The 25,035-nt window shown below is 40.3% G+C and overlaps 2 protein-coding genes across 2 annotated transcripts; both read left to right on the top strand. All coding sequences in view use genetic code 11, as the record gives it.

The window, feature by feature from the left end:
- Positions 1-546: 546 nt before the first annotated feature.
- Positions 547-5,818, top strand: EGR_01904 (Transmembrane protein C9orf5; the record flags this gene model as incomplete). The annotated part of the gene is made up of 4 exons (XM_024491153.1): positions 547-930; positions 3,094-3,134; positions 5,148-5,613; positions 5,693-5,818. The coding sequence occupies 4 exons, from the start codon at positions 547-549 to the stop codon at positions 5,816-5,818; spliced, it is 1,017 nt and encodes a 338-aa protein (XP_024354609.1).
- Positions 5,819-6,817: 999 nt separating this feature from the next.
- EGR_01903 (Transmembrane protein C9orf5) lies at positions 6,818-24,431 on the top strand (the record flags this gene model as incomplete). The annotated part of the gene is made up of 8 exons (XM_024491152.1): positions 6,818-6,943; positions 7,215-7,313; positions 7,389-7,556; positions 10,258-10,422; positions 11,244-11,493; positions 14,991-15,165; positions 18,739-18,878; positions 24,088-24,431. The coding sequence occupies 8 exons, from the start codon at positions 6,818-6,820 to the stop codon at positions 24,429-24,431; spliced, it is 1,467 nt and encodes a 488-aa protein (XP_024354608.1).
- Positions 24,432-25,035: the final 604 nt, after the last annotated feature.

The following is a 25,035-nucleotide window of genomic DNA, read 5'->3' as shown; positions in this document are numbered from 1 at the left end:
AACTTAGAAAAACCCAAATGTGAATCAAAGCATGACGTTACTAATAGTTTCTGCATCTTGGAGCTGCCGGTACGCAGTAAGAGCGGCTCGCGTCTTTGCCTGTACAGCCGAATCTGCAGTGATATAAATGTAATCATTTGACCATTATTCTATGCAGTCGACTCAGTTTCGAAAATATAAGGCCCTACTTAAGACCCTTTGCTGGGCAGCATGGCCTCCGAGACAATACGTTTTCTGTCGAAGATTGGTGATTCAATTCGTTCTACCAGGGGGTCTTGAAGTGATATATAAATATACAATCACTATTGCAAATTCAATCAAAAATTGTAGTAAACAATCAACTCAATTATTGCTAGTTAAATTAGTATATTAAGTTAGTTTGTTTTTAAGACCTCAAGTGCCTGGATTATTCGCCTTTTTTGCTAATGACTACTTCGCAAAAGTGAAACAAAATATCTTTGGCTTAAATATTAACAAATTTTTTTGAGGCAGTTTTTTATTTCATTCTACTTTTGCCATTAAAATTAGGCGCTGGATTCGTGTGCCATGTCTCAGGGTCGAGGACAGATGACGGGGGTGGGCTGTTTTCAACTCCCTCTTGACAGTCTATCCAGTTTACTACCTTATACCGACAGAAAAGCACTAAGATATGCCTTTTATAATACTGTTGCCGTTGTTTGCCTCGTGTCTATCATGGTTTTATGCATAGCTATTTGTCTGGTGCTGAAGGCTTTTCTCCGTCCGATCTGCTGGGCTTTGATCGTTGGAACGTGTTTGTTCCCTTGCAAACTTATGTTGACAATATATTTGCGCAAATATTTGCAACAGCAAAAGGAAAGGGGTTGTCTCTTCGTCTTGACTGTGGCATTAACTCCTGTTAAATTCTTTCAATCAACGGCGACTACCTTTCTTGATACACTATGGTCAAAGGTTGTCCCATTCACCATAGCACTCGTTTCGACTGGAGTCTTTCTATTTATGCAAGAGTCTGGTCTTTTTGTGTCGCTGGGGTCTTTGTTGTCACGCATTCATTACATACTGTCCATTTTTTTCGCATTTGTTTCCTGTATTTTTTCTCCGCGTTTAGTCGCAGTTCTTGCTTTTGTTTACTTTTTTGTAACCTGCACCAATTACATCAAGATCCCTCCCCTGCAAGAGAAGTTACTATTGTTATTTACTCGATTCCTCATTTTCACTACTCTTACATCATTCTTCGGTGTTCTTCAACCGTTTTTCATTATGGGAGCGGTCGTCCTTACCATATGTGCCTATTTATTCCCAGAAGCAGGTAAATGAATAAGGAGATCGCTTCAACTTACAAGTCTATTGAAGTCATACACGTTGCTGTTTTGTTTCTCTGTCTTTTAGAAGCATCACACGATTCGAACCCTGGAAACAGCACTACCAGTTATGAGGGTGAAGTAGCGCATTTCAGGGCACGCTGGTAGGTGCTGTCAGCTGTATTAGTGGTCAAGCTCTCATTGCAATGATTCCCTATAGTACCAATCACAAATGCTATTAAAATGTTGTGGTAAATATTTCCGACCTTTGATAATTGGCTAATTAATCTTTAGTCTTCGACTCTTGTGGGTACCATGTGACAGAAAAATAACCTAATTTCGGATTCATATGCGAATTGCATTAACTTATGGTTTTTAAAAAGATTAACTTCAACCTTAAAATGCCGAATTTGTCACTTACATAAAGTCCAAAGGATATTCAGTGATGGCTAGCATCTCCCATTCTCCTAATACACTTCTTTGGTTGGCACTAAAACTGCAACACAAAATAGAGCTGATTCACATCACTGAGTAAGAACAAGTTAGCTTACAAACATAGCGATTAGGACTTTAATTCCCCGACCTGAGTGACATGCTCGTTCAGAGGTACTTTTGCTTCAGTAGCCTATGATACTTGTACTATCAATGGTAAAAAAGAGTTCCATAATTAGCATGGGTAGCAATTAGGGCATAACCCCGCTTAAAGCACTTTGGAGTGGGTTAGATTTATTTTGGACCAGGGATAATACGATTCTTCTTATTTACAGAGCAATACAAACCACCATTTAGGAAAAAGGAAATTTTCTAGTACAATCAACGGCCTTTTATGCAAACAGATTCAGCTAAGGTGCAATTAGTATCTGCATTTGTGCCCTTAAAAGTTGTAATTGCTGGGTTCTCCATCGACAAAATCCAGAATTTACTGACAAAGATCACTCTGTCTCCCCTCGAAACCACAAAATGACGAAGTAATCTTTGCCGACTAGTAGGTGTTGACTACGTTTGTGTCTAAAGGTTTTGGCATATAATTATTATTTCGTGACTACAGGTAATGTTAATCTCCAGTTTTTTACTATATTTCATGCCATATAGTTCCTACTTTCACGAGAACTGCCTGTTGAAGTGTTTTAGGGAACCGCTCATGCTATTTTTTTACCCTACCGCCTTGCCCTCAGTACTGTTTAACTTTTAATTCTACTTATGCTTTTAAAGGCTTCATAGCTTACATTTTGGCTAATAGCGTTGTTGCGTTTTTTGTAGACTGTTTAATTAAAGTGAGGGTAAATAACGTTAGATTAAATTTACTGTATGTCTACTACTTTTCGATTGATATGGGATTCCACACTTCCAAAAACTTTTGGCACTATTCGAGTTAATGATGTGTGCTGCACTATTTTCCCTATGTACCTAAGATATTGTAAAATTCAATTTAATTTAAAATTTAATCTAGTACTAATTGGATTAACGTAGGTTCTCACTCAACACTACAGGCTTTGAAATTGTTGGTAAGTCAGGTTCAATCACAGTTGACGTCGTTCTCTTTCGCTTAGCATTGTATTAGTAGCTACCGATTTTTGTTGTTTCGAGAAGGCAATATGTCGCTACTACTTTCCCCATCATATTACAGCATTATGTTTAAATTACTGCTCTGGAAATCAATATATGTTTGTTTTTCATAAGATGTAGACCATGCATTTCGTCTCTACAGGAATCACCTTTGTAACGCTGTACAGATTATGCAACACGACTGCACATTTTAGTTTGCTCTGCTTTTGAAGCCTAACTAATTTTTTACCATCGATTATCTGCGTAGGTGTCTGCAGCACTTTCCAAAGTTAATCGGACAGGTCAGAGGTATGCTTTGGGGGTAAGATGTACGCATCATCCATGTAAAAACGTCTTACGTGAACCACCAATGGTATATCAGTGATGTTTAAAATAGTCGGTAGTAGGATGGCCAACTGCGTGAAAGTTCGCTAGGGAAGTATGTGAAAAAGAAATAATTCTTTTGGGGTCTGAACGAGGCCTTTATGACCCTCGGTTAGGTGGTTTGCAGCATCAGCGCTGCGAGGGTTTGTCCTTTCACTCTCCCTTTGAAGTGGTGTGTGTGGATTGTAGGGGTTATAGGGTTATTTTTAATTTTCTTAATAAATTTGATGTTAATTCACCAGTTAAAGAAACTTGTAAATACAAGTTATTTCCGTAGGTCTTGTCATTAATTCCATAATGATCAATGGCTTCATCTGTGCAAATATTCGAATGTAATCGAATAGATCAGTGTACGCAGATTGTAGTGTATCATAATTTCCTACTTTTAGAACGTTACACAAATAAGAAATTATGAGGGGCAAATTGCGCGTAAAGATCTAGTAGGCATCAAGAAAGAATTGCAGTTGGTCATATGATCAGCTTACTTTGACTGATGGTTAATATGCCGTCCGTACGAACGGTTTCCAGCTTCCTGGTAGGCTTTTCCATGCTTGAAGCGTCACTAAGCATTTTGGAACCTCAGTCAGCCCTGTTAGTTCCTGCAGCCCTATTAAAGTATTTTTTCAAGATAGTAGTATCAAGGGGGTGGTCCTCCGAAATGGGTATTTCTTGGAATCTAGCATAATGAATGCCGATTTGTCAAGGTATCGCAAATTTTTCAATAAATTAATTGTATTGTTGTTCGATCAGCCAACCCACCGTTAAGGTTGTACGTTATGTAGTACATGCGTGCTGCGCACTCTACACAAAAATGCTAGCCCGCGAATTTGGTGGTGCAAAGATGCGTCTGCTTAAATGTTTGTCACATCTTCATCTGATGTGAAGGTTTGCTTGTTTCCAATCTTTTTTTTCGATTAAAATGACTTCTTGTTTGGGCTAATCAACAATTTTTACTACTTTTCTGTTCATCAAGAGATTTTATGGAAATGAGTTTAGTGCATGCTTTGGGCTTATTAATTTGTTGAGAATAAGCATTACTGAGTGATTGGTTTAGGGTCAAACTGGTTTGTTATAAAATACCTCCAGATTTTTGCCACAGAGAAGCTAAACGATGTTTTAGTGTTATTTATCTATTCATGTTAATTTCGTTTCATGGCCAAGTTCCTATCAGTAGCTTTTACTAGTTTTTGGGTTTTTTTCGATTGAGCCCACAAGTTTATTAAAGTGTGATGAGCTCTTAGGGGCAAATGTGGGATTTAGCTTCGGAAAGCTATTGCAATTGTGGTCGTAGCCGGCGCAATTCCTAAACTTTTTCATTATGTATATTTTAAGGCATACGATTGAAACCGAACCTACGTCGGGCCTAATGGCGATATTATGCACGAGAAATATGAGCATGGTGAATTAATGCATAAGTAAATCAATCTATCCTGTACCATCTATAGGGCACACTCATGCATACCAATATACAGGAAAAACCAGTACCTTGTCTTCGTGAAAAGCTATTACTATATGCTCTCGAATATTTCTCATCCTTCCACTCGTCTGAAAACACTGCAATTATTCCTAACTTGTTTTTATTCTGTTATGTGTGCTCCCCGTGGTTGTACATGACTTTTGGTCCCCCATGTATTGACCATAAATACGAAAAGGGGTAATTCCATAATTGGTGCGACTTTGTTGGGCGGCACAGATGATATTTCCCAAGTTGTTCCTTAGCAGTCGCCGAAATTTATGAATGAAAGCAGCTTGGGATCACTTAAATGGGAATCATTCTTCTGATCCGAGAATGAGGGCATCATCAGTCACACAAAGTGCTCGTTCTATATCTGTTGTGAGGGCAAGCGGGTGGGTTGCTCATAGCACCATCCGTTTGGCGCTGGCCATCATAGAAGTCCTGCTGAAATGAGTGGTGATCTGTGTTTTATTTGAACGCAGCACGACGGCGGGAACGTTGCTGCGTCGGCTCTCGCTGCTGCCGGAGAGCAAATCGGGGGACGCCTGCTCGCAATCGTTCTCATCTCCACAAATTTTGCAGATGGCAGGGGGGAAGGGGCACGTCTTCCCTGCGACCAGCGGGGTATCTGACACTTCCAACGCCCTCGTGCGTGCCTGTTTTACGGGCCTGGGGCTCGTGCACTTCGCGGTGGCCTTCTGGACGCGTACCTGGCTCTTCCGCCTCGTCCTCGTCTTCACTTCCATTGGTCTCCTGGCCTACGCCGTCGCCAGTCTTCAACTTGTTCCAGGTGCTCTCTGGCTCCTACGACGTATTTGGATCTCTCTTAAGGTCGCCCTCTGTAGCTCTGATTCCTTTGTCATGGTCGAGAACAGTGAGTGCTCTCCTCTCCTAATCCCCGCCTCTCTCAAGGCGTCTCTGCGATGGGCTCGCAAAATCGAGCGCCATGTGTGTGTGTCCGTGTTTTTGGTGGATGAAACCATAAGAGAGTGACTACCCTATCAAGAAGATCTTTTTTTCATTTTAGATCTATGACGTTGTCGATAACTACTTGGATTACTTGGTCAGTCTCGTTATAGTAAGCCTAATGGTTCTGATTAGTCTCCTCTTCACCGTCTTTCTCGTGATTCAGGTGGGTGGCCTCTCGATATAAATCTTCGCTGCTATTTTAACTAACCCTGCGTATAAAGCTTAAAAAAACAATGAAATGAACTTTATTTTCTCGTACAATGGCGATAAGTGCTGCTGCAAACACCCATGAAAGTGGTTTGAACGAATTTAATGTGTCCACTGCACCATATTTTCCCACAATTCTGGATAGCTAAGTAAATTTTTTATTACACATCTTATTTCCGCCCTTCTAAATCTTGTACGGCCCAGCTTCAAGAGTTTTGAAAAATAAGGCATTTGGCAGATTAATGACTACGCTTATCCCTTCTTTTTTATCTGCCGACTTTATTAAGTCTGATTTGGGCGAACTTACGATTGCTGATGCTATATCAATGAGAAATTCTTCTTTTTAAGTTACTGTTAAATAATTGCTAGGCTTATTCGATTGGTTGAAAAGTGGCTTATTTTTGCAACATTGGCATTGCATAATTCGTGAAATATTCGTAAAACGTTCCTCTGAACTTTGATTTGTGAGGAAATCAGATCATTCTACGCGAGGATCTGATCATTTTTCTAATGAAGTAAGTTGAGGGAGCGTAGAGGAAATTGAACATATGTACCAAGGGAAAGGGAAAAGGTGGGAATAAAATTTACCTGACTCCAGAATACTTAGCTGACACCTTGGTTTTAGCCTTTCATTGCTTGAAATTTGCCAAAATTGATTTTACTATTTGCTTTCCCCACCTTGTTTAGGTCTACAATGAGACTCTTCATTTGATTTCACTGAGTTCGAGTGTTCTTAGTTCTACAATTCACAGTAACGCTTTAAGGTATTCTCCCCTTTTTGCAATAATGTGCATTCAGCTTTTCACAATTCAGGAAAGTGTACTTGTTATTAGTATCGTGCTATTTTAAGTATCCTCATCAATAGTTAATTTTATTACCTCTATTTTAACTTGTCACGGTCGTAAAGATTTTACAAATAGCCTGAAGTTGTATGTTTAGGAAAAGCAATTGTTCGGTCACATTGGTGTCTAATTTCATGTTTGTCAACCCTATAAATCTTTGTTTTTGCAGTTGGTTACCCGACAGGGATCAGCTCGGTTCGGCCGCTCGATCTGCTGTTAGCAACGTTCACCAACTTGGCAGAAGCTTCATCAGTTCTAAAGTATCGAAGCCCTCATTACGATTAACATTTCCCATGGTGATGCCTTCTAGGTTTTGGTTTTTGTCTATTCCCTCACCAGTCCATTTTTACGAGAACAGAGATGCAATAGGTCTTTTTGTGTTTCAGCGCCTCGTACTACTTTTAAAAATCAGTAAATCTGTTTTTCTTTGTAAGCCAAATCAACATATGGAATTATCGTGGACGGTTCGAACACACGAGTTACAAGTCATAAATGCACATCTCAGCACTAAATTTGTCTTAAACTTTTTAGGTTAATCAATTGTTTAGCGGAAACTTGGCAAACAAAAGTGATATTGAAGAACAGCTGTTAGAACTCTGGGAGAGGGTCTGCATGCAGTTCTTCCATGGGGTTCGTACGATGCCGCCAATTCCCCTTTCACAAGAAAATCTAACTTCCTTACATGGGACTTTGATCTTGTTTTAGTCCGATGACGCAGACAATTTAGGGTTGCACCAGGGAGTCAAGTCGAATTTCGTGCTCACTGACGACTTGGCGGGTGGTCTTAACGCAAGTCGCACGATTTCTCTCACCCATTTGCGCAGACGCCTTCGGGACTTAGTCTATTCTTTTGGTGGCTTCGATTATCGTGATGTAAGTCGCACCATCTTTTGCTCTTATAAGAATGTTTTTTCATGCAGTATATATATATATATATTAACACTTTTATTTTTCTCCATATAATCATAATTTTTTAATTGATTATCATTTTTTTGACTTTTCGACACTTAGTAATTCTACCATTGATCACAGCTATTTCTTTATGAATATCCTCTGTCAATCTTCATCTTAATAATATCAAAAGTTGTATTGAGATTTTCCTTGATCTTACTAACCTTTCTTAACCTTTGCTTCATCCAAAGATCTTGGGTTCAAGAAATTGCTGGGGAGTGCTTTAACTGTTTTTCTGGGCGCTGGTTTCTGGCCATGAAACAGGTCGAGGTCATTTTAGTTATCTTAATTTTGGTGGGCTCCCAGTTCGCCGTTTGAATATATCCCGATTTATTAACCAGTCGTTATTTTAAAAATCGAGACACCAAAGTAGGTTCTGGTTTCTTAATCCTCGACTTCTTTCGGATCAATGACAATATAGTTTGTCCTCGGTGGATAATGCTGTGCAGCTCCCATATTAAGTGTTCAGTGAGTCCAACGGGCCGTTGCTTGCAGTTAGCATTCTCCTTTTTCTCAAGACATAAGCACAGACTCGTATGTAATTTTCCAGAACCGTTTCTTGTGGATATCGCTCATCCGATTCACCATGCCCTGGACTCATTTACAACGCCTGCATGCACATGTATACACACATGCGTTTCTTCTAAACACACCACTGAAATTATTTATTCAAGCTTAAATATGCGCCTTTGCAGTAATCGGCTTCCTCCTCTATGCACTTTGTTTTACTCTCTTATTGAGCGCCCCATATTTACACATCACCTCAATTCTCTCTCTCTTCCCCTTGTCTCTTCTTCCCTTTTTTCTCATTGAACTGCTTACGCTGGACAAACAGTGGCACGTTGTCATTCCTCTATCATTTTTTCCGGACTTTTCATCAATTTAGAAATATTTGACTCAATTTTAGACATCGCAAGCGGCTCATTTAAATGCTGAAATTGTTCCCATTTATCGCTTCATCAAACCTTTAATTTCATTATTCATTCATCCCTCCTTTTCTCAATGTACTCCAATCTTAGAAGCATACTGAATCATTGTCTTGGTGCAATCTACTTGGTGTACTTTGCATCAAATATCAGCACGCTTTTCCCGCAAGTTATTCGGATTCGCGCAGTGATATCTCCTCTTTAGGCAGGCGGATAAGTGTTGCTTGTGTTTTGTCACGATTATTTCTCCTGTTCTCCCAAATTGGCATTGTGGTGCACACCAAAAGTTCTTTTCCACTGACCAAACTGTCAACAGAGTACTATCTGCCATTAGTGTTTCGGAAAATCTAAAGTAGCTCCATTTGAATCCACGCAGTGGCATTTTTATTGTAATGTAAATACGTTTTCTGAATAACAGTTTCAGTCAGCCTGCTTTAATCGGCCCATTCGGTAACTTTGGTCTATCCACTCACTCTACATACCTTTCAGTGGTAAAAGCATTTCTCTTATAGGTACCAAATTCGTTTTGTTCACGCAAAATGAAGGGTTGATGGATAGCAGCAGCACTGCTGGACGTTTCAAACTAACATTCAATTATCCTTAAGGCACATCTTGCTGTACTTCTCAGGCACCGCATGAGATTCGGCCCACTCTTGTTCATTGAAAACGCTTTTGGCTCACAAAACTACGCAATCCTAGCTTCTATTTCCACTGCTTTGCTTTTATGCAACTACCTGTTATTCATCAAAGGCTGAATGTGATCTTCCAGAGTCACATGAATTTTTTAATAAGTAGGCCATGAAATACTACCAATAGTTGATTTTTGAAAGTAAGGAAGCTGGAAACCGATATTAGGCAGCAGAAAATTTTGCACTGGACTGTCTTTTGTCAGGAAACCATCCTAGTTATGGGTATTTTCATGTTTCTCGCCAGTTTCTCGTTGCTACTTTTGAGTATTTGTCTGTCCACACCTTGACTGAAGTGAAGGAGAGCTAACCTTCTCCACGGTCATCATTGTTACGGGTAGCAGCTACTCACTAGCTTTAATCGTTTTGTTCTGCTTTGGAATTTGGATTTTTGATGTGACTTAACTACTATGAGTTCTCTCTTCAGCTCTACTTTTCTCTGCCTCTTCCTCCTCAATCACCATCCACCCTGGGCTGAAAGGGTGATGCAAAATTTATGCGCTTTTCTAAGACAGAAAGGCAGGACGGGTGTATGATCGAGTAAAGTAATGTAAAACAGCGGCTCTGCTACCTCCCAACTGTAATGCTTTATCGATTGAGCTCCTCTTCTTCCGTTCTACCCTGTGGTCCATTAATCCATACTCGCCTTACTCTATGCCTTCTCGGCGCTTCCATCCATCTTGCGTTGATGTATCACCAATTTAAAGATTTCTACTGCTTTCAGTAACAAACTAGAGGATCATGTGCTGAAATAAGGGTATTATCCTTATTGTACACTGTTAGAACTTAATTTGAATTTACAAGAATTTTGATTCCATTAAGTCTGATTTTTAATTTTTTAGTACTTCCTAATTTGTAAAAGTCAAGAAATTTGGTTATTGGCTTGGTCAATTAATCCAGTTTGAAACAAGAGTATGTCGATTTGACATTGTTCACTTTAGAAATCTCTCTTTTGCCTGCTAAAGATTACGAGGGTACAATTTTTATCAGATAATCTTGGTTGCCTTGCAGATAGTGGCGTATTTTCACGAGAATGTGGGGATCATCATGAACGTGGTGAACCCGATGTGGCGAATCCTAAGTTCCCACGCTAGTATCATCACCTCCCTTCTTATGGGAACCATCTCCCTCCTCTTCGCTGGCGGATCGGTAGTTCTCAACCTCTCCTTCTCTTTCGTACGTCTGCTTCTTATTTGCTCTATTAGCCGCCTTCCGAGATAAAGTGATGCGATTTGAATGAGGGATCCTCATGGGAATTTGATCATTACCCAAAACACTCGTAAAATAGAACTTCTTTAGGTTTCCTTAACTTGGTTATTTTTATTAGAACTGATTCAAAGGCGAATATGACACTTGCTGTTTAATTGCGAACTGTTTTATGTTGGCTAAAATACCTTACATTAATTCCTTTGCAAGATGACATTTGTTAGACATTTCTAAAATCAAAATCAAAATATATTGACCACTTTTCGTAATTTTTTGAATAAGAAAGGCCACTACACAGTTGTAGAGTGGCATTACCTGCTACCTTATGAAATTTAGTTCCAACTTTTCTATTCGAAGCTTCGTTGGCCATTGTTCTGACCCACTGAGGTTTCATAAGATTACCTAAATATATGTAGCTATACCTTTTCGATTTAATGCTCCACATCATACTACCATAAACTTTTCTAGCAAATTAACTTAGCTTCTAATGTATCTTCATTAATTTAAGCCAGTGGTATGGCCATTTGCGAGCAGTTATCATGCGGTACTTTCTTTTTTTCAACGAGTTCAAGTTCTGTTATAGATGAGCATACCATCAACGGCCTTTTAATGGTAGTTGTGGGTCTTTGCATTACGGTTTCGGTGTACATGGGTTTACTTTACAGCAGGTAACAACTTCAAGCCTTTTTACTAACACACAATCACAGAAATCTACTCGCGAGTTAATAAAATGCCAATGACTTTCATTAAAGCAGCAGTTCTCTCACTTTGCCTGCACGTGCATTCTGTAGTTGATATTCCTCTCAACCCTCTTCTACCTGCTGGCAGTAAGCGAGAGGACTTACCTGCCGGTAGACTTTGTGGTGTCGCTGACGCCTCAGAGATGCGAGGCGAGTCCTGCGGTGCTCTCTTTTTATGCCTCCGTCGAGGCGGCCGTCGCTAGCGTCGTGGTGACCACGCTTAAACGCACCGTCTTCTACGGCATGTATACCCTCCTCACTCACACCCTCTTCGGTCTCGACGTTGTTGTTCTGCCCTCTAGTACGTGTCCATTCATCACCTATTTCTTTTCTATGAGGACGTATGCTTCATTTATCCCTCTTTTAGAACTAATTTACTTCTGGCCTGTAGTCCTCCAAGTTCTCAGCAATTTCACTTTAGTGTGATCCACTGTAACGTCACCTTGACGTGCTGAAAATATGCGCGAGGCGTAGCGATAAACCTACATCGCATAGGGTTTCGGGGATGGTGAAGCTAACTGCCTTATTGTGTGGGGCGTTCAAGCCAAACATGGGCTTTTGGGAATACATAGGATAATGGAGCTCAAGGGATGGAGGCTGCAGTTATTTTGCAACTCAGTTCTACATTTACACTTCGACGCTAAATCAATATCTGGAAAGATTTGACCTTAAGGCTGCCTCACTTCGTCATATGTGGCGGAGCTGTTTTAGTGCCCGCAGTGAACTATCTCTTCGAGGTTGCAAATGGTCGTGAATAATTACCTTTAACTTTTCATAGAAGCACAAATATCGTTGATGTTCATAATTGGTTACTCGCCCATTACCTAGAATCAGGCAGGCATTCCACGAGCTAAGCTGTTAACAGAAGTGACTTCTGCAGAAACCACCAAGGCCGAGATGGTAACCAACAAACGTAGGGGGGCCTCTGAAACGTATTTTGCGGCCACCGGAGGCTCCACCTCCGCACCGTGCTTAAAGCTTTCCATATAGGTGGATGTCGAGGGTTTTGTACAGTCATTCAGAAGAAGCTTTATTTATAACGCTTCAACTTCCATGCACGCACTAACACTTTTGCCCACCATATAGGTGAACGGTGTCTTGACTGGCCCACATGCGACGTGCGTTCACCGTTATCAATGCTAATAAGGCGCATGTCACTACCTACTCTGCGTAGCACGGCTCGGGTAGCATGTGTTTATATGTCACCGATTTTAATTGGCCGTCTCTCGTGTGTTCTTAACCGAAGCGACTTTTTGATGCCCACTTGAAAGGGGTTGGCAAAAGACGAATTTGTTTGTAGCCTATCTCCTCCAAAATAAAATTCCTGAATTGAAAGTGTTTGTGAGTGCTTAGGCTCCTACCACCTCTCTTCTAACCAGTCTACTTCTATCGTGTTTCTCAGTCTGCTATCTGAGTTATTCTGGCTTTTTTTCTAAACATAGAAGGTACTATTATTAAAAGAGCTACCACAGAAAGGGCAATATAGGTCCCTTCAAATATTTTCCGACTCCATCGAATAGCGTTGCGAGGTATCGAGATTCGATGCCGGATAACTTAAAATGAGTAGTAGAGGTGAGAGCTTATGTGTGTGCATATCATGATCGGAAGTATTGACATCTGTCGTAGTGATCAAAACGGAATAGGTTATATTTATCATATTACACAACTAAATCAATATTCAACACATTACATAAATAGATTGTGAATATTAAGAAAGGTCATGCCCTTCTGCTTTTGGCGATTATACATATTTCGATGCGGAGCCTTGAATTACTGAAACGTTGTTTTGCAGCATTCACTTAACATACTTGCAGAAGTAAATGGAAAAAATTACGAGCATTACCATTTGTTTGAACCTACTATTATTTTGTGCTGTGTTTTGGTAGCACTTTGTCTTGGCCAGTGCTTCAAAATGCATCACTTTGTGTTATGGCGCTATCGCTGATATGCGAACAGTACGTCCTCACTGACACACTGAAATTCAAATCCTTGTTATCACTTCGCTAATCTGTTGCCCTGAAACACATTTTTGTCATTCTGCTCTTGAAAAAATCCGAAAAATTGAGTGGTTGTCAATTTTAGCAGCATTTATTTGTAAAAAGTCTTTAAGCCAATGCAAATCATTACGGATTTTTCGAGATTTTCGGTAACTGAAGTATTGTTGCTCTAAGACCATTTGACCACGTTTTATTAAGCTTTTTGGCCCATAACTATCTTATTTACTACTTTAAATGAAATCCTTTGTCATCACCATGCTTGTGCAAATAATTCCACGTTTTACACTCTACTTGTCCATCTTTTGATCTTTTTACTTCACACACGGAAGTAAATATATTTGAAGAATCGCATACGTGAATTGATGTGAATGAACATATTTGGGTGTCGGGGACACTTCACTTTCGATTACCGAAGATTGTTTTTATTTAAAATCACTGTTACTTAAGCTGGTAGCTTTTATGAATTAAGTGAGGTGCATGAATTGTACTTGATGCACCGCAATGTTAATTTTTTGTCTAGCGAAGTTCCTGCCGTATAACCGCTAGATTATCGAAGGAAGCGTGGTTTCGGGAATTGGCCTTTGCCAATTTCATGTCTACTCTGAATTCTTCACTTCCGTTTGATGATTTACTATTTTGGCTCTTTAAAGTTTACTTGTTGTAGACAAATGTACGCTTTAATTTGGTTACAGGTAACTTATTGAGCGAAGTAATTAGGAAATCCACCCAGTAGGGGGTTTTAGTAAGTTCCGTCACATGCATCTCATTTAGTTGAGATTGATTGAAGGTTAAAATAAGATGGAGCGAAAAGTCGTGTCAATCTGATGTGTAATGCACGAAACTAAGACATTCATCACAATCGCCTACACACACGTTCACGTGGGAAGTGGATATGGTATTATTAATGAAGTGATTAGATTGCCTCTCAACTGATAAGTTGGCTTTATCTTCAAATAATCAAAAGCCGAGTATCTAGATGCGGAAATACCCTGGATCACTCTAATTTAATATTTGCGTCCAAAATTCATTTCGATCTTCCTTTAAATCTTTAGGAGCAAATTTAGGTAAACAAATTCTCATCAACAAGTTATTTTTGTCTATTTCAAGTTTTCATTCCTGGGGCGAGTCCTCTTAATGTCCATTTTTGTATATTTAATGAATTTTTACAGTTCGTTATATCAGCAATTCAAAAAATTATTTTATCTGTCTAATAGATTCATGTAATAATTAGCGCATGGTGTACCGACATGCTTCAACGTTTATGATGGGAATTTATTTGATTTACACGAAATGAATGAATGAGTACATATGACTATTCAGGAACCTACTTCCACTAAGATTCGATCAAGTGCACTAAAACACCAACGCGCAGGTCGCTTAAGATACTCTACTTAGTCTTACGGTTCCTTTGCCAATTCCTCGTTCAGTTTAGGAATCTGACGCAAAATCCACTATCTTTTAAGGTCACTTACAGCATAAGGATCAGTCTTTTTATATCAGCAGCGTATAAAATTTAAGTTTGTAGTTAAAAGTAGGACAGGATTAAGAAGTACAATTAAGAATTTTCTCCTTGTCCACTGGCATGTCAAGTAGAGTGACGATTACTTCACTGTTCCCTGGTGATAAAATACTTCTTGTTGGTACGGAAGCAGGCAAATACCAACTTATTTATCTGAATTTGAATCTTTTTGCAGTACTAAAATCAGTTTGTTCAATCCACAGATTTGTTCTGGTAGGGCTTCCATGGGAAAAGCCTTGGCGTTGTTCCTCTATGAAAATGTTATTATTTGCCATTTTTTAGTAATTGCCACAATCCTAGGAGCGATTCCGTTGGTGGGAACTTACTGGGTGGTGCTGCCAGGCGTAGTGGAGCTTTGGTGCCTGCGTGACTCCTATTGGCTGGCCCTCCTTCTCCTCCTCCTCCACCTTCTCCCCTACTCCTTTTTGGATACTGCGCTTTACAGCGAAATCAAGGGGTAAACTCTCCCTTAAATTCCTTCTCTGGTCCTCTCTAAAGCAAACCTGTGGAGTATTAGTGACCACTAAAAGGTTGCTTAACAGGTTTTGTGATATTCTTACGGTAGCTAAAGTAGATTCAAACCTTGCAGGATAGATGATATCCAAAAATAGTTAACCGGCTATCCGAAAGATCTTAGGTTTCTCCGATGCTTAGAACTTCATGTATCACATTTTCTTTCATAAAGAAAGTACATTGCAATTACACACAAGCCGGTGGGCTATTTGCCCAGTCACCCGTAATCTCCTTCACACTTGAGCCTGCGTTTCTTTATGATGAAGTTGTGGGCATGAGTTTTTTTGTGTTTGTCTTCTATGGATAGTTGAACCGTTTTCTTCCTTCTGCTCCCTCCCCAACATTAAGCCACTGTCTTTGTACGCCCTTTTTGATCGCCATGGGGATAATTTAATCGCGCACTATTTACTCAATTAAAACTACAAGCACTTATAAAAGCTTCCCGTTGCTGGTGGTGGTGATGTTGGTGCTGTATTTGAGTGCATTATCTCTACCATTAGAGCCACGAAATTCACTCCCACCTTCATGGGGCTTCTCTTTCATTTAAACGGTGTTTTGGCAAGCCATTTTTGGAAGTAATATGCTAATCTTATCAAAATGAATCAATATCAGGCAAGGTCTGCGTGCAGTAGTCTTTAAAACCTGTCTCAGCTAGTTGGATGAACCCTTTGCTGTATATTTGTTAGGGCCTTTTTCACAAACCTAAAAAAAATTTTCATTTGGAGATTCTAGAAATCTCAATGTGAAAATTCAAACTTTCTCTTTTTGGGCTTCGTTTTAGGAATTTTTGAAAAAGTTTACACTTAACAGCTCCTATTTTCTCCTCATTGGCCAGTGTCGCATGGAGATGACTTTGTGTGTAATTTAGGGCCGTTGGTATCTCTGCTCTCCCAGACCGTTTGTGCATGTGCCAGGACTCCCACCTCGCGCATTCAGAAGCATAGGAGCACCGAGTCAGTTGGGCCGGTAAAGATATCCGTTCTGAAGTTTTTGTCTTCCTGTTGGAGACTCGGTGTTGTCCGTGCTAACACTTGCATCGTAGCGGTTCACAGCTTATTGTGAAAGTGGTATCCTTTGTCGGCCCTTGGATGCATCAAACCTTGACACTCGAAGAGCATGGCAGATTTTATCACAGGAGAGATTCACCACACAAGGAGAAGTTTTATTTGTCATTAAAAACAAATAATAGTGCATGTATTATTAATGAGAATAAATAGAAAACAACGCAAACTTGATTGCATGCAACTTGAATATTGTATTCAAGTTGTGATCCTGAGGGGTAACTTTGGAACATTTGAAAGGGACACTAGCATGGGTGTATTGTGGTGGGATGAAGTTACAATGGCCTTAACAAGATTCATTGCACCCAATATCACTTGAATCGTGCGTTTAGTTGAATAACTCCTGGTACTTTAATATAGTCAAAAGCCTTTCAGGCCTCGGCCCAAAACCCCTTAAGAGACCAGGGGAATGTGCGATTGTAAGTTAGCAGTGGACACTTGCATCCACGTCACAGGGCCTGGTCCTCTGCGATAACCCAATCGGTGTACCTCTAATCAAATGAGCAGGTATTGTACCGTGAACATGTCAGATAACGCATTAAATTTTAACTTTTTAAATAAATTTTCCTTTTATTATGAAAAGTGTTGCATGGCAAGTGGTAATCTCCAGTAATACTATCGGGAACAACCAGAGAATGCCCCCTCAATGAAGGCAAACTTATGTTAAATGTATTTTTGCTTCTGACCAATGCTAAGTTTTCATAACATGGGGGGAAATATCATTTTAACGCTGCGTTTTTTTGAGCAAAATAGGTAAAATGGCTTTTCTTTGTGTTGATTTTGTTGTTCCACGCATGCGATGTTTTATACATGATGCTATATTGTGCATATAAACTGCTGGGGCCTAATGTAGTCCTACCGCATTAGCAAAAGGGAGCTTGTAGAGCTTTTTCGACGCGTTTGTTATTTAACATGGTGAATTCCGCAACCTCCGTTCCTAATTACTCCATGCCGGCATAAAAAGGCGAAGTCCATTAGCCCCCTTTTGAAGGGAATACATTACTGTCCACATTTTTATTGTGCTGTATGCTTTACTTTTATTTCTTTTTACTCGGTTGCTAATCTTCCGGGGAAAGTCCCATTACATGGGGTGAATACTTCGCAAGCCGTAAAAATATAATCGTAGAGCAACTATGGAAGCTCCTTTTGAAAGTGCACCTTTTAGTAGAAATTCATTGGTTGGCGGATCGCCCTTGCAAATTTACCCGTTTCTTTCCCAAAACCCTTTTAATGCGTTATAACTTTTCGAAGTTTCTTTGAACTATACAGCTGAAACAGTTATTTTTAGGCATTGGTTGCATGGCTTTACTTCGAGAATAATTTCCTTCTACTTGGAGTTAAAGACATGGAAAGGTGAATATATCTCGTAAGACGGGATTGATTCTAAGGTCTGAGCATCCTTTTCGCAAATTGAGCATGGAGTCTTCATAAAATTCGTCTGCAAAACCCTGTGTCTGCGCGTAAAATCCAGCACATTAACCCGACACTGACTTTCTGTTCTAGATTTTTTAGCAGAAAGAATCTCATGAATCACTTTTAAATGTATCCCAAAGTAGTTTATTTTTGTGATCGATACTACTGCGAATGCAGTGGATTATACTCATGTTCATCAGCATTGCTCGTTTTATACAAACAGGCAATGCACATTTATGCCATCGGCTTTAAAATAAATTACCGGCTTAAATATGAGTACTTTTGAAACTCTCGAGTCTGTATATTTGCTGTTTGAAGTCGATTTGATAATGGATTAAAAGAGAATGCCATTTTTCGTGTTGATGCAATTACAACTTTGGAATCATTACTTCTGTCGCCTCAAACAGGAAAGCTGGCTTACGTTGTAGCATTACGGGCCTCGTAATTCTAAATCTGCGTAACGTTTTCTACCAGGTTCTACAATTTTTTTGCTAAATCGTACAAAAGATTTAAAACGCTACCTGACCAATGCTTTGGAGGTGTTTTACGAAAGCTTTCACGTCCTTGTATTTAAATCAGCAGTAAACGAATGTTTTACCACTTCCAACACTTTACTATATTCGTTATTACATTGAATAGAAAAAAACCACAGTATCTCAAATTCTCCTCTGACAACTGAAGCAGTTTTTGTTTGCCATAAAACCTAGTACGATGGATTTATTTGTAAAACCTTTATTAATCTGTGATGAAATGTAAACGGACTGACAAACTTTTTGGTGTTGTCCCAGTGATGATTCATTAGTGTTTTTCTAATTGAGTGAACAGAAATGACATGCCGTTTATTATTGTGGTTACTTTGGTACTCAATCTGCCCTTTTTCCACAATAAGGCTTATTGCATTAAGGGCATGGGGTTATTGAGGATGTTAATGATAGGCTCGCTATGGTTTAAATATACCTCCATTGCTTTTTAAATATCAGATGAACTTTTAATATTGTAATACCTGAGGTTAAAGCATTTTTTTTAAATTCGTTTTTTTGGAGGTTTGGCCAAGCGTTAATCCGTCTGGAGTTTAAAATTGACACTACGTTTTTAAAGCATGGACCACCTCTCATCGGAGTTAATGACAATGGGCGATATTTTGTTTACAAGTTGGATTTCTTGGGAGTTCCTGTGTGTGCAGGTGAGTGGGCGTGTGAGTATGCTACCACCATTAACAGGGGATGAAAAAGCACCAGGCATCTCGCTACGGATTAATGCACTGTCATGCAAGGCTCTATCATTGGTGAAGACGCGGTGAGGAATAGCGAACAAGAGTAGGTGAGAGGCTGGGAATCCATTTTCTCACCGACCACTAAGTAAAATAATTTTGATTCCTTCACTTCTTAAGGCCTCTCGTCTTCCTCTCTCCTGTCCCACCCTTCTCTCCTCTACCTCCTTCCGCCCCCTGATTGAAGCAAAATCACTGCGTTGCACGCAACGCGCCTTACCTTTAGCAACGGCGGAAGCAGTGGTAGTGGTACTGGTGGTATCAAAACGCTCTCCTGCTTCTTTTTCTCCTCTTCCTCATTCTCCACCTTCGTTGTTGTCATCATGATCTTTGCAGTCTAAGCTAATGTGGTGCAGTTTCGAATTGTGTCATTTAATAGTTGTAAGCCCATCTTTCTCTTCTTTTATCGTGGCTCTACTTTAGGCGCCCAAGTTCTCCCTTTCTCTCACACACACACCAGTTTTGTTTGCTGCTAAGGCGGGTTCCTAAGTAGCCATAGACTTGGCCGTTCAGCAACAGGAAATGTTCTAATTGCGTACCAAGTCTTCTTGCGATTTTTTCATGTCAAGTACTGAGGGCAGATAAAACGATAGGTGATATATTTTAGCACACGTAATATCAGCGATATCACCTGTCTTAAAAAGATGTCCTTTGTAATTGGCTTATTACACTCAGCAGAGGAAGCGTTCTTAATTTCAGCTTTTGATACGTTTTTTCCTATGGGTATCACGCAGGAGCTTTTCTAATAAGTATCAGACTGAAGTTTTTAGCATTCCTGATTGTCTTAAGAAAAATATGCAGAAAGACAGGTCCGGACAGCGAAAGGCCGATTCATTCTTTATCCTAGACGTCATGACGCCTCGCTTGTGGTCGTTTCGTTCTGTAAAAATAGGGAATCTGCTTACTAGCTACCTGTACTGTTTTCCCGCGCTCCGTTTTCCGGTTCACAAAGACTAGGATTTATTTGGTTGTATCACTCCTGGCTGGCGCTCGCAAGAGCGCATGTATGCATGCATGCACCTACACACACGAACACATCCACGTCTTCTGTTTTCATTACCACACGACTAAGGAGGGGCGAGGAGAGCGTGAGAAGGAACAGCGTGGAGGGGGTGGTAGCGCATTGGCGTTAGGACTGCCCTTCGGGTCATGCGGACTGTGCACGAGAAGTGACGTGCGTGGGAATGGCGTTAGGCCGCGTTGATTGCAGGTGCTTATGCCTCATAAGGTTATATAGGGAAGGCGAATAGAAAAGGTGGGGCAGGGGAGAGGGGGAAATGCATCGTTTCTGCGCCCTCCAATGTGCTTGCTGACTGTATCTCAACTACTTTGCAGCACATACACAAGGTCCGGATGTCAAAAAATCCTTATAGGGGTGATATAAGTGGGTTGAATTGAAGCAACGTGGATCACTTTATTCCACGTTGCACTGATATTAATATCCTTGAAGAATAAGTGATATACCTATCTAATGCATCACTTTGGACATCAGCGAAACTTCTTTAGCGTTAATCCAGCGGATGTGATTTTCTTTTCGACGGTGATGCCTTACTGCCCTAACTTGTCATTGTTGATCTGGGGTTTGATACGATACCCATTGTCAGTGCACCGCATAGAGTGCGATACCTGCATCATTATCTGCATGTCATGCGATTATTGACAGGCGCTTTTTTCGTATTCTCAATCTTGCCAGTCTATTAGTCAGGAGGGTAGTAAAGTAATGTGCGAACGGCAAGGTTAATGGTTTTTCATTCGCCCATGTTCTTGTTATTTTTACATTACGTCCTTGTTTTGCCCCGCATTGCATATTTTGTGTGCTCTCGCTGCCATTTATAATCGGATATTCACTCATTTAACTAGGTGGGCAGATGTCACCTCTGACTTCTCTCTTATCCTGAAATCAAAACCTCATATTGTCGAACGGTTTAATTTTCAATGCAGACACCTTCCCCAGCGGAGTACGACTAAGGGGTAGTGATATAGACACCTTTTTTTCTTCCGCATGACTTAGTTGGGCTACCACCACAATGTCCTTGCTTTTAATCAGTCAAGAAATTTAACGCCATTTCTTTGTTTGATGTTTGTTTTGAAATACAGAAAAGATTTTAAATAAAGTATTTACTTGATTTTTTGCAAAGGATAAATCAAATGATATATTGGTCTGAACGTCTACTTGTGATGTTATTACAACCGATGTAATTCTAGTATACAATGAACTAAAACGGGGTTCATTGTCATTAATCCAACTTATCAAAAATCACTCTGGGAATTCAACCCCTATTGCAGGATGTAACTGCCTCTTCAGAAAGTTCGCACGGCCACTGCACGGGGTGTAGTAGTCGCGACCGCACAACAGCTGCTATTTCGCGCGTTCAACTAAACCACAAAGTGTATTTAAAGCTAATGCAGCATCCCACTTCTACCGTTTATCATTGGTATATTCTGCTATTTACGATGGTGAGCGGCTTAGACTCTCCACAAAGTAGCAAAGGATCAAAACATCTTCCCGCGATTTGTTCATGCATGAAGTGGGTCTAGGGGGCTCACCGCGGCTATCGATGCCCGGACAGCGCCCCAGCGGGCAGCGGCCTGGTGCACGTGTGTGTGTGTGTGTGTGTGGGAAGGGCAGGGTGTGGGGACAGCTGCGCGGTTTCGACATAACTGGGTCGAAATTCCCAATCACCATCACTTTTTGGGCATCATTTAGCAATTTAACGTTGTGCTTATTTTGGAATAGCATACGCTCGTGTGTTAATTGCGATCCATTGGCTAAAACCCACATTTGCTGCCGATATTTTTGGGCCTTAAATTGCCACTTCTGATGACATTCCACTGTTTCATACCTTATAATTACATGAGGATTTTTTTCTTTGTACAAAAATGCCATTGCCTTTTTTTGAGATACATTAGCCAATGGTGCAATTAATTGTAACTACACTGGCCAATTCCGGGATTCTGTGTGCACAATGCCTTGAACAGAAATTGATACTAAGTATGAACATGGACATACACAGTGCTTTTGTGCAGTCTACTTGAGTCGTCTAATAGCGCTCAACTCATTTTTCGCTACATTTGAGTTTTTTGCAACCAAACCAATTGATGATACTGACAGTGATTTTTACGAGCCACCCAAATTTTACAGGCGTGCCGAAAACGCCTTTGATTTTCTCTCGTCTAAATCGGTCACCCTCCTATTTACCTATTGTTTAGCCGATGTGAGAGAGATTGTTCACAATGGTCATTGATGTTATCATGCTTTCAAGCACGCCCCGATAATATGCATCATTGGTATTTTTTTGTTACTAAAAATCTTGCATTCACGGCACGTATTGCTACAAAATAGAGCAATCACCACAATGAAATTATGATGCACGACTTGGAGCTGGCCACATCCGTAGTAGCTTTTACCCTCAAGTTCTGAGTTGGAGTTAAATTTCAAACGAGAACGTGTCGTAATAGTATTAAACTATCTTTTCAAACTTAAGAAGTGGCACTACCCAGTGGGTCAAGTAAACGTTTTTGCGTGCCTTCACTTTACCTAGAGACTCCATTACTGCGAGAGTTTACCCTAATTGCCTTTCATTTCTTTTTTAAAAAATCACTTATGATTTTGGCTCGAGTATAATTACTGAAAGTTTATCCTTAGTTGTGGCTTGCTGCAACTTCGTACCGAAAACGTTGGTGGCGTGATGTCATTTAGTGATCCCCCCGAAAAACAGTCTAAGTTCGCTCTAGCGAGACGTGTATTAATATTTAGAAGTCAAAGGGTTACCAAACGTAGAGAGAAAGAGCACTGAAGACATTTAATTTTCACTTTAACCGTGTTTGAAGTGCCGTAAAATTCAAGTGCTCATTGCCAGGTCTCCAAGATTCGGCTAGCCTCAATTACTGTTTCCTGACTGATGGGTGCTTATCCACACACGTTATCCTAGAGTTAAGGTAATTTTCAAAGCAAAATGAAACCATTCCGGCGCTTATTATACAGCTTAAGGACTTGAAAATGATTATAGAGCTTATTAACGGACCGTGTGCTGGAATTTTATCCGAGTTCCACGAATAGTAATGTCGCGATTGCTTCATTTCCGTTGCGATAGCTATTAAAAGTTCTGAAGGGACAAGTTCCCCATATTTACGTTCCATTTTGATGTATATAAATAGCCTTTTTTCCCCAGCTGAATCGTTCTTATTGAATTCATCAATTGTGAGCAACCACAACATACCATCCTGGTTTAGTCTTTCGGATTTCGTGTGGTGGTCGTTCAGTGCAGCATGTAAGAGTACACTCCACCTATTCCGCTAACCCAGTCGCTTTTTTTTCGGCCTGGGATCTCAAAAACAGAGGGCTTTTTGCAATCAACTGGGCCCTGGTCAGTTACTGGTCCTCTCTCTGGTCAAGAAGAGTTCTAGCGTGCATCTCGTCCTTCGATCGTATTGTTGCAGTTCTACTCTAAATTTCTGCCCCAGCTCTAATTATTGTTGCTAAGGCTTTTTCTTTGGTGTCCAATCATCTCTTAGTATACCCACATGGCATGGAAAAATTTATAACGATTGAAACTCGTCATAGACTCTGGGTATCAGTAAAGTACTAAAAGTAGTGTTAAGAGCTATGCTTTGGGCACAAAATATTTTAATTCTTCATCAACCAAACTGGCAGTAGTTGAGTGATCTGAGAGTTACTAGAACTACTGTGAATGCAGTGAAGTGGAGTATCTTGCGGTTGATTTGATGAGGTTCTATGTCGTACCCATTTTGAAAATTAACCGTATTTCATGTTAACTTCTGCATGTGAGTCCTTTAAATCAATCTCCTCTAAATGAGGGGATGAATAGAGGAATGGTTCTTATACTATAACCTTTTTTTATTCATCGTCTCCCCTGGTTATCTATGGAGATTCTGTACATCTTCCCATCAGCATTTTTTTATTAGCTTCTCGATGTACATAAAAGTGTATGTTTTTATAGTTTTGATCATTGATCACTACTTCGGCAAAAAATATTGAGAAAATGACTTAAAATTGTTTAGATTAAGTTTCACCTGTATTAAATGAGAAGTAGGGGTTCAAGTGACTTGATCATAGCCGCAGTCCTGGCACGGCGAACGTATTGCGCTGGATTGAATTTAGCCCACTCATTACAGGACTACTACACCTGTGTTCTTTTGAATGACACCACTTTTAGCGCTGGTCACCCATATCTTACTGGCCTTTCGATTGCCGGTGGTCTGTACTACTTTGGGGCAGAGGGCGTGTTCATCGGTCCAGTGGTGCTGTGCTGCATGCTGGTTGGGGTAAATCTCTACCGCCTCCTCCTCACAGAGACCACTGAGGCAGGGCGAGACGGCTCCGGCTCCTCGGAAAGACCGCAAAGGATCTTCCAGAAGCATCTTCTCCGAACGCCTCGCACTTCGATGAGGTACCGCTCGCGAGCTTTGAGGGCACGCAGTGAAGATGTTGCCACACTGACCTGATGCGCATCTGACTCCCATCCTAACTCTCGTAAACGTGATTCACCCCTTAAATAGCTTTCATTTGCATTTGTGTCTGATAACATGTTCCTTTGCATTTGTTCTCATCTAAATTATTACTTGACTTTCGAGGTAATTGGTAACAAAGCATGGCTACATAAAACGTTCCGTGTAAGGCATTGTAACACAACACTGGCATGTGAGATTGTCGCGTTCTTTAGTAGAAACGTCGCGTTTATCAATTGAAAGAAATTTAAAGACGTAAGCTAAACACCATTTTAGGTCGTTAAAGGTTTTCCCTTCAAGGTGGCAGTATGGAAATTCGTGGTTAGCGAAGCTCTAGTTTTCGTACAACTGCTTAGACCGCATGAAGGGCGTTAAAAATTCTGATGGCAGTACTTCGAGTACCGTTTACGTGTTTGCTAGAACAGGCGATGGAGAATTAGGCGCCACTGGTCGACACATCATTTGCTTTACCATGGCGATTTTACTTTCAGTGGTATTTATGTGACACTTCATAAACAGCGTAATTTTGAACGCATGAGGTGCTGCCAATTTGATAGTGTTATATGTATTGAAAAACGGTGCATCTAAAGACTGCTTAATT

Source organism: Echinococcus granulosus (genome assembly GCF_000524195.1).
Source record: "Echinococcus granulosus chromosome Unknown EG_S00007, whole genome shotgun sequence".
In the NCBI taxonomy this organism is placed as follows: domain Eukaryota; kingdom Metazoa; phylum Platyhelminthes; class Cestoda; order Cyclophyllidea; family Taeniidae; genus Echinococcus; species Echinococcus granulosus.
The sequence above is the reverse complement of the archived record's forward strand: the minus strand, read 5'-3'. Positions and strand labels throughout refer to the sequence as shown.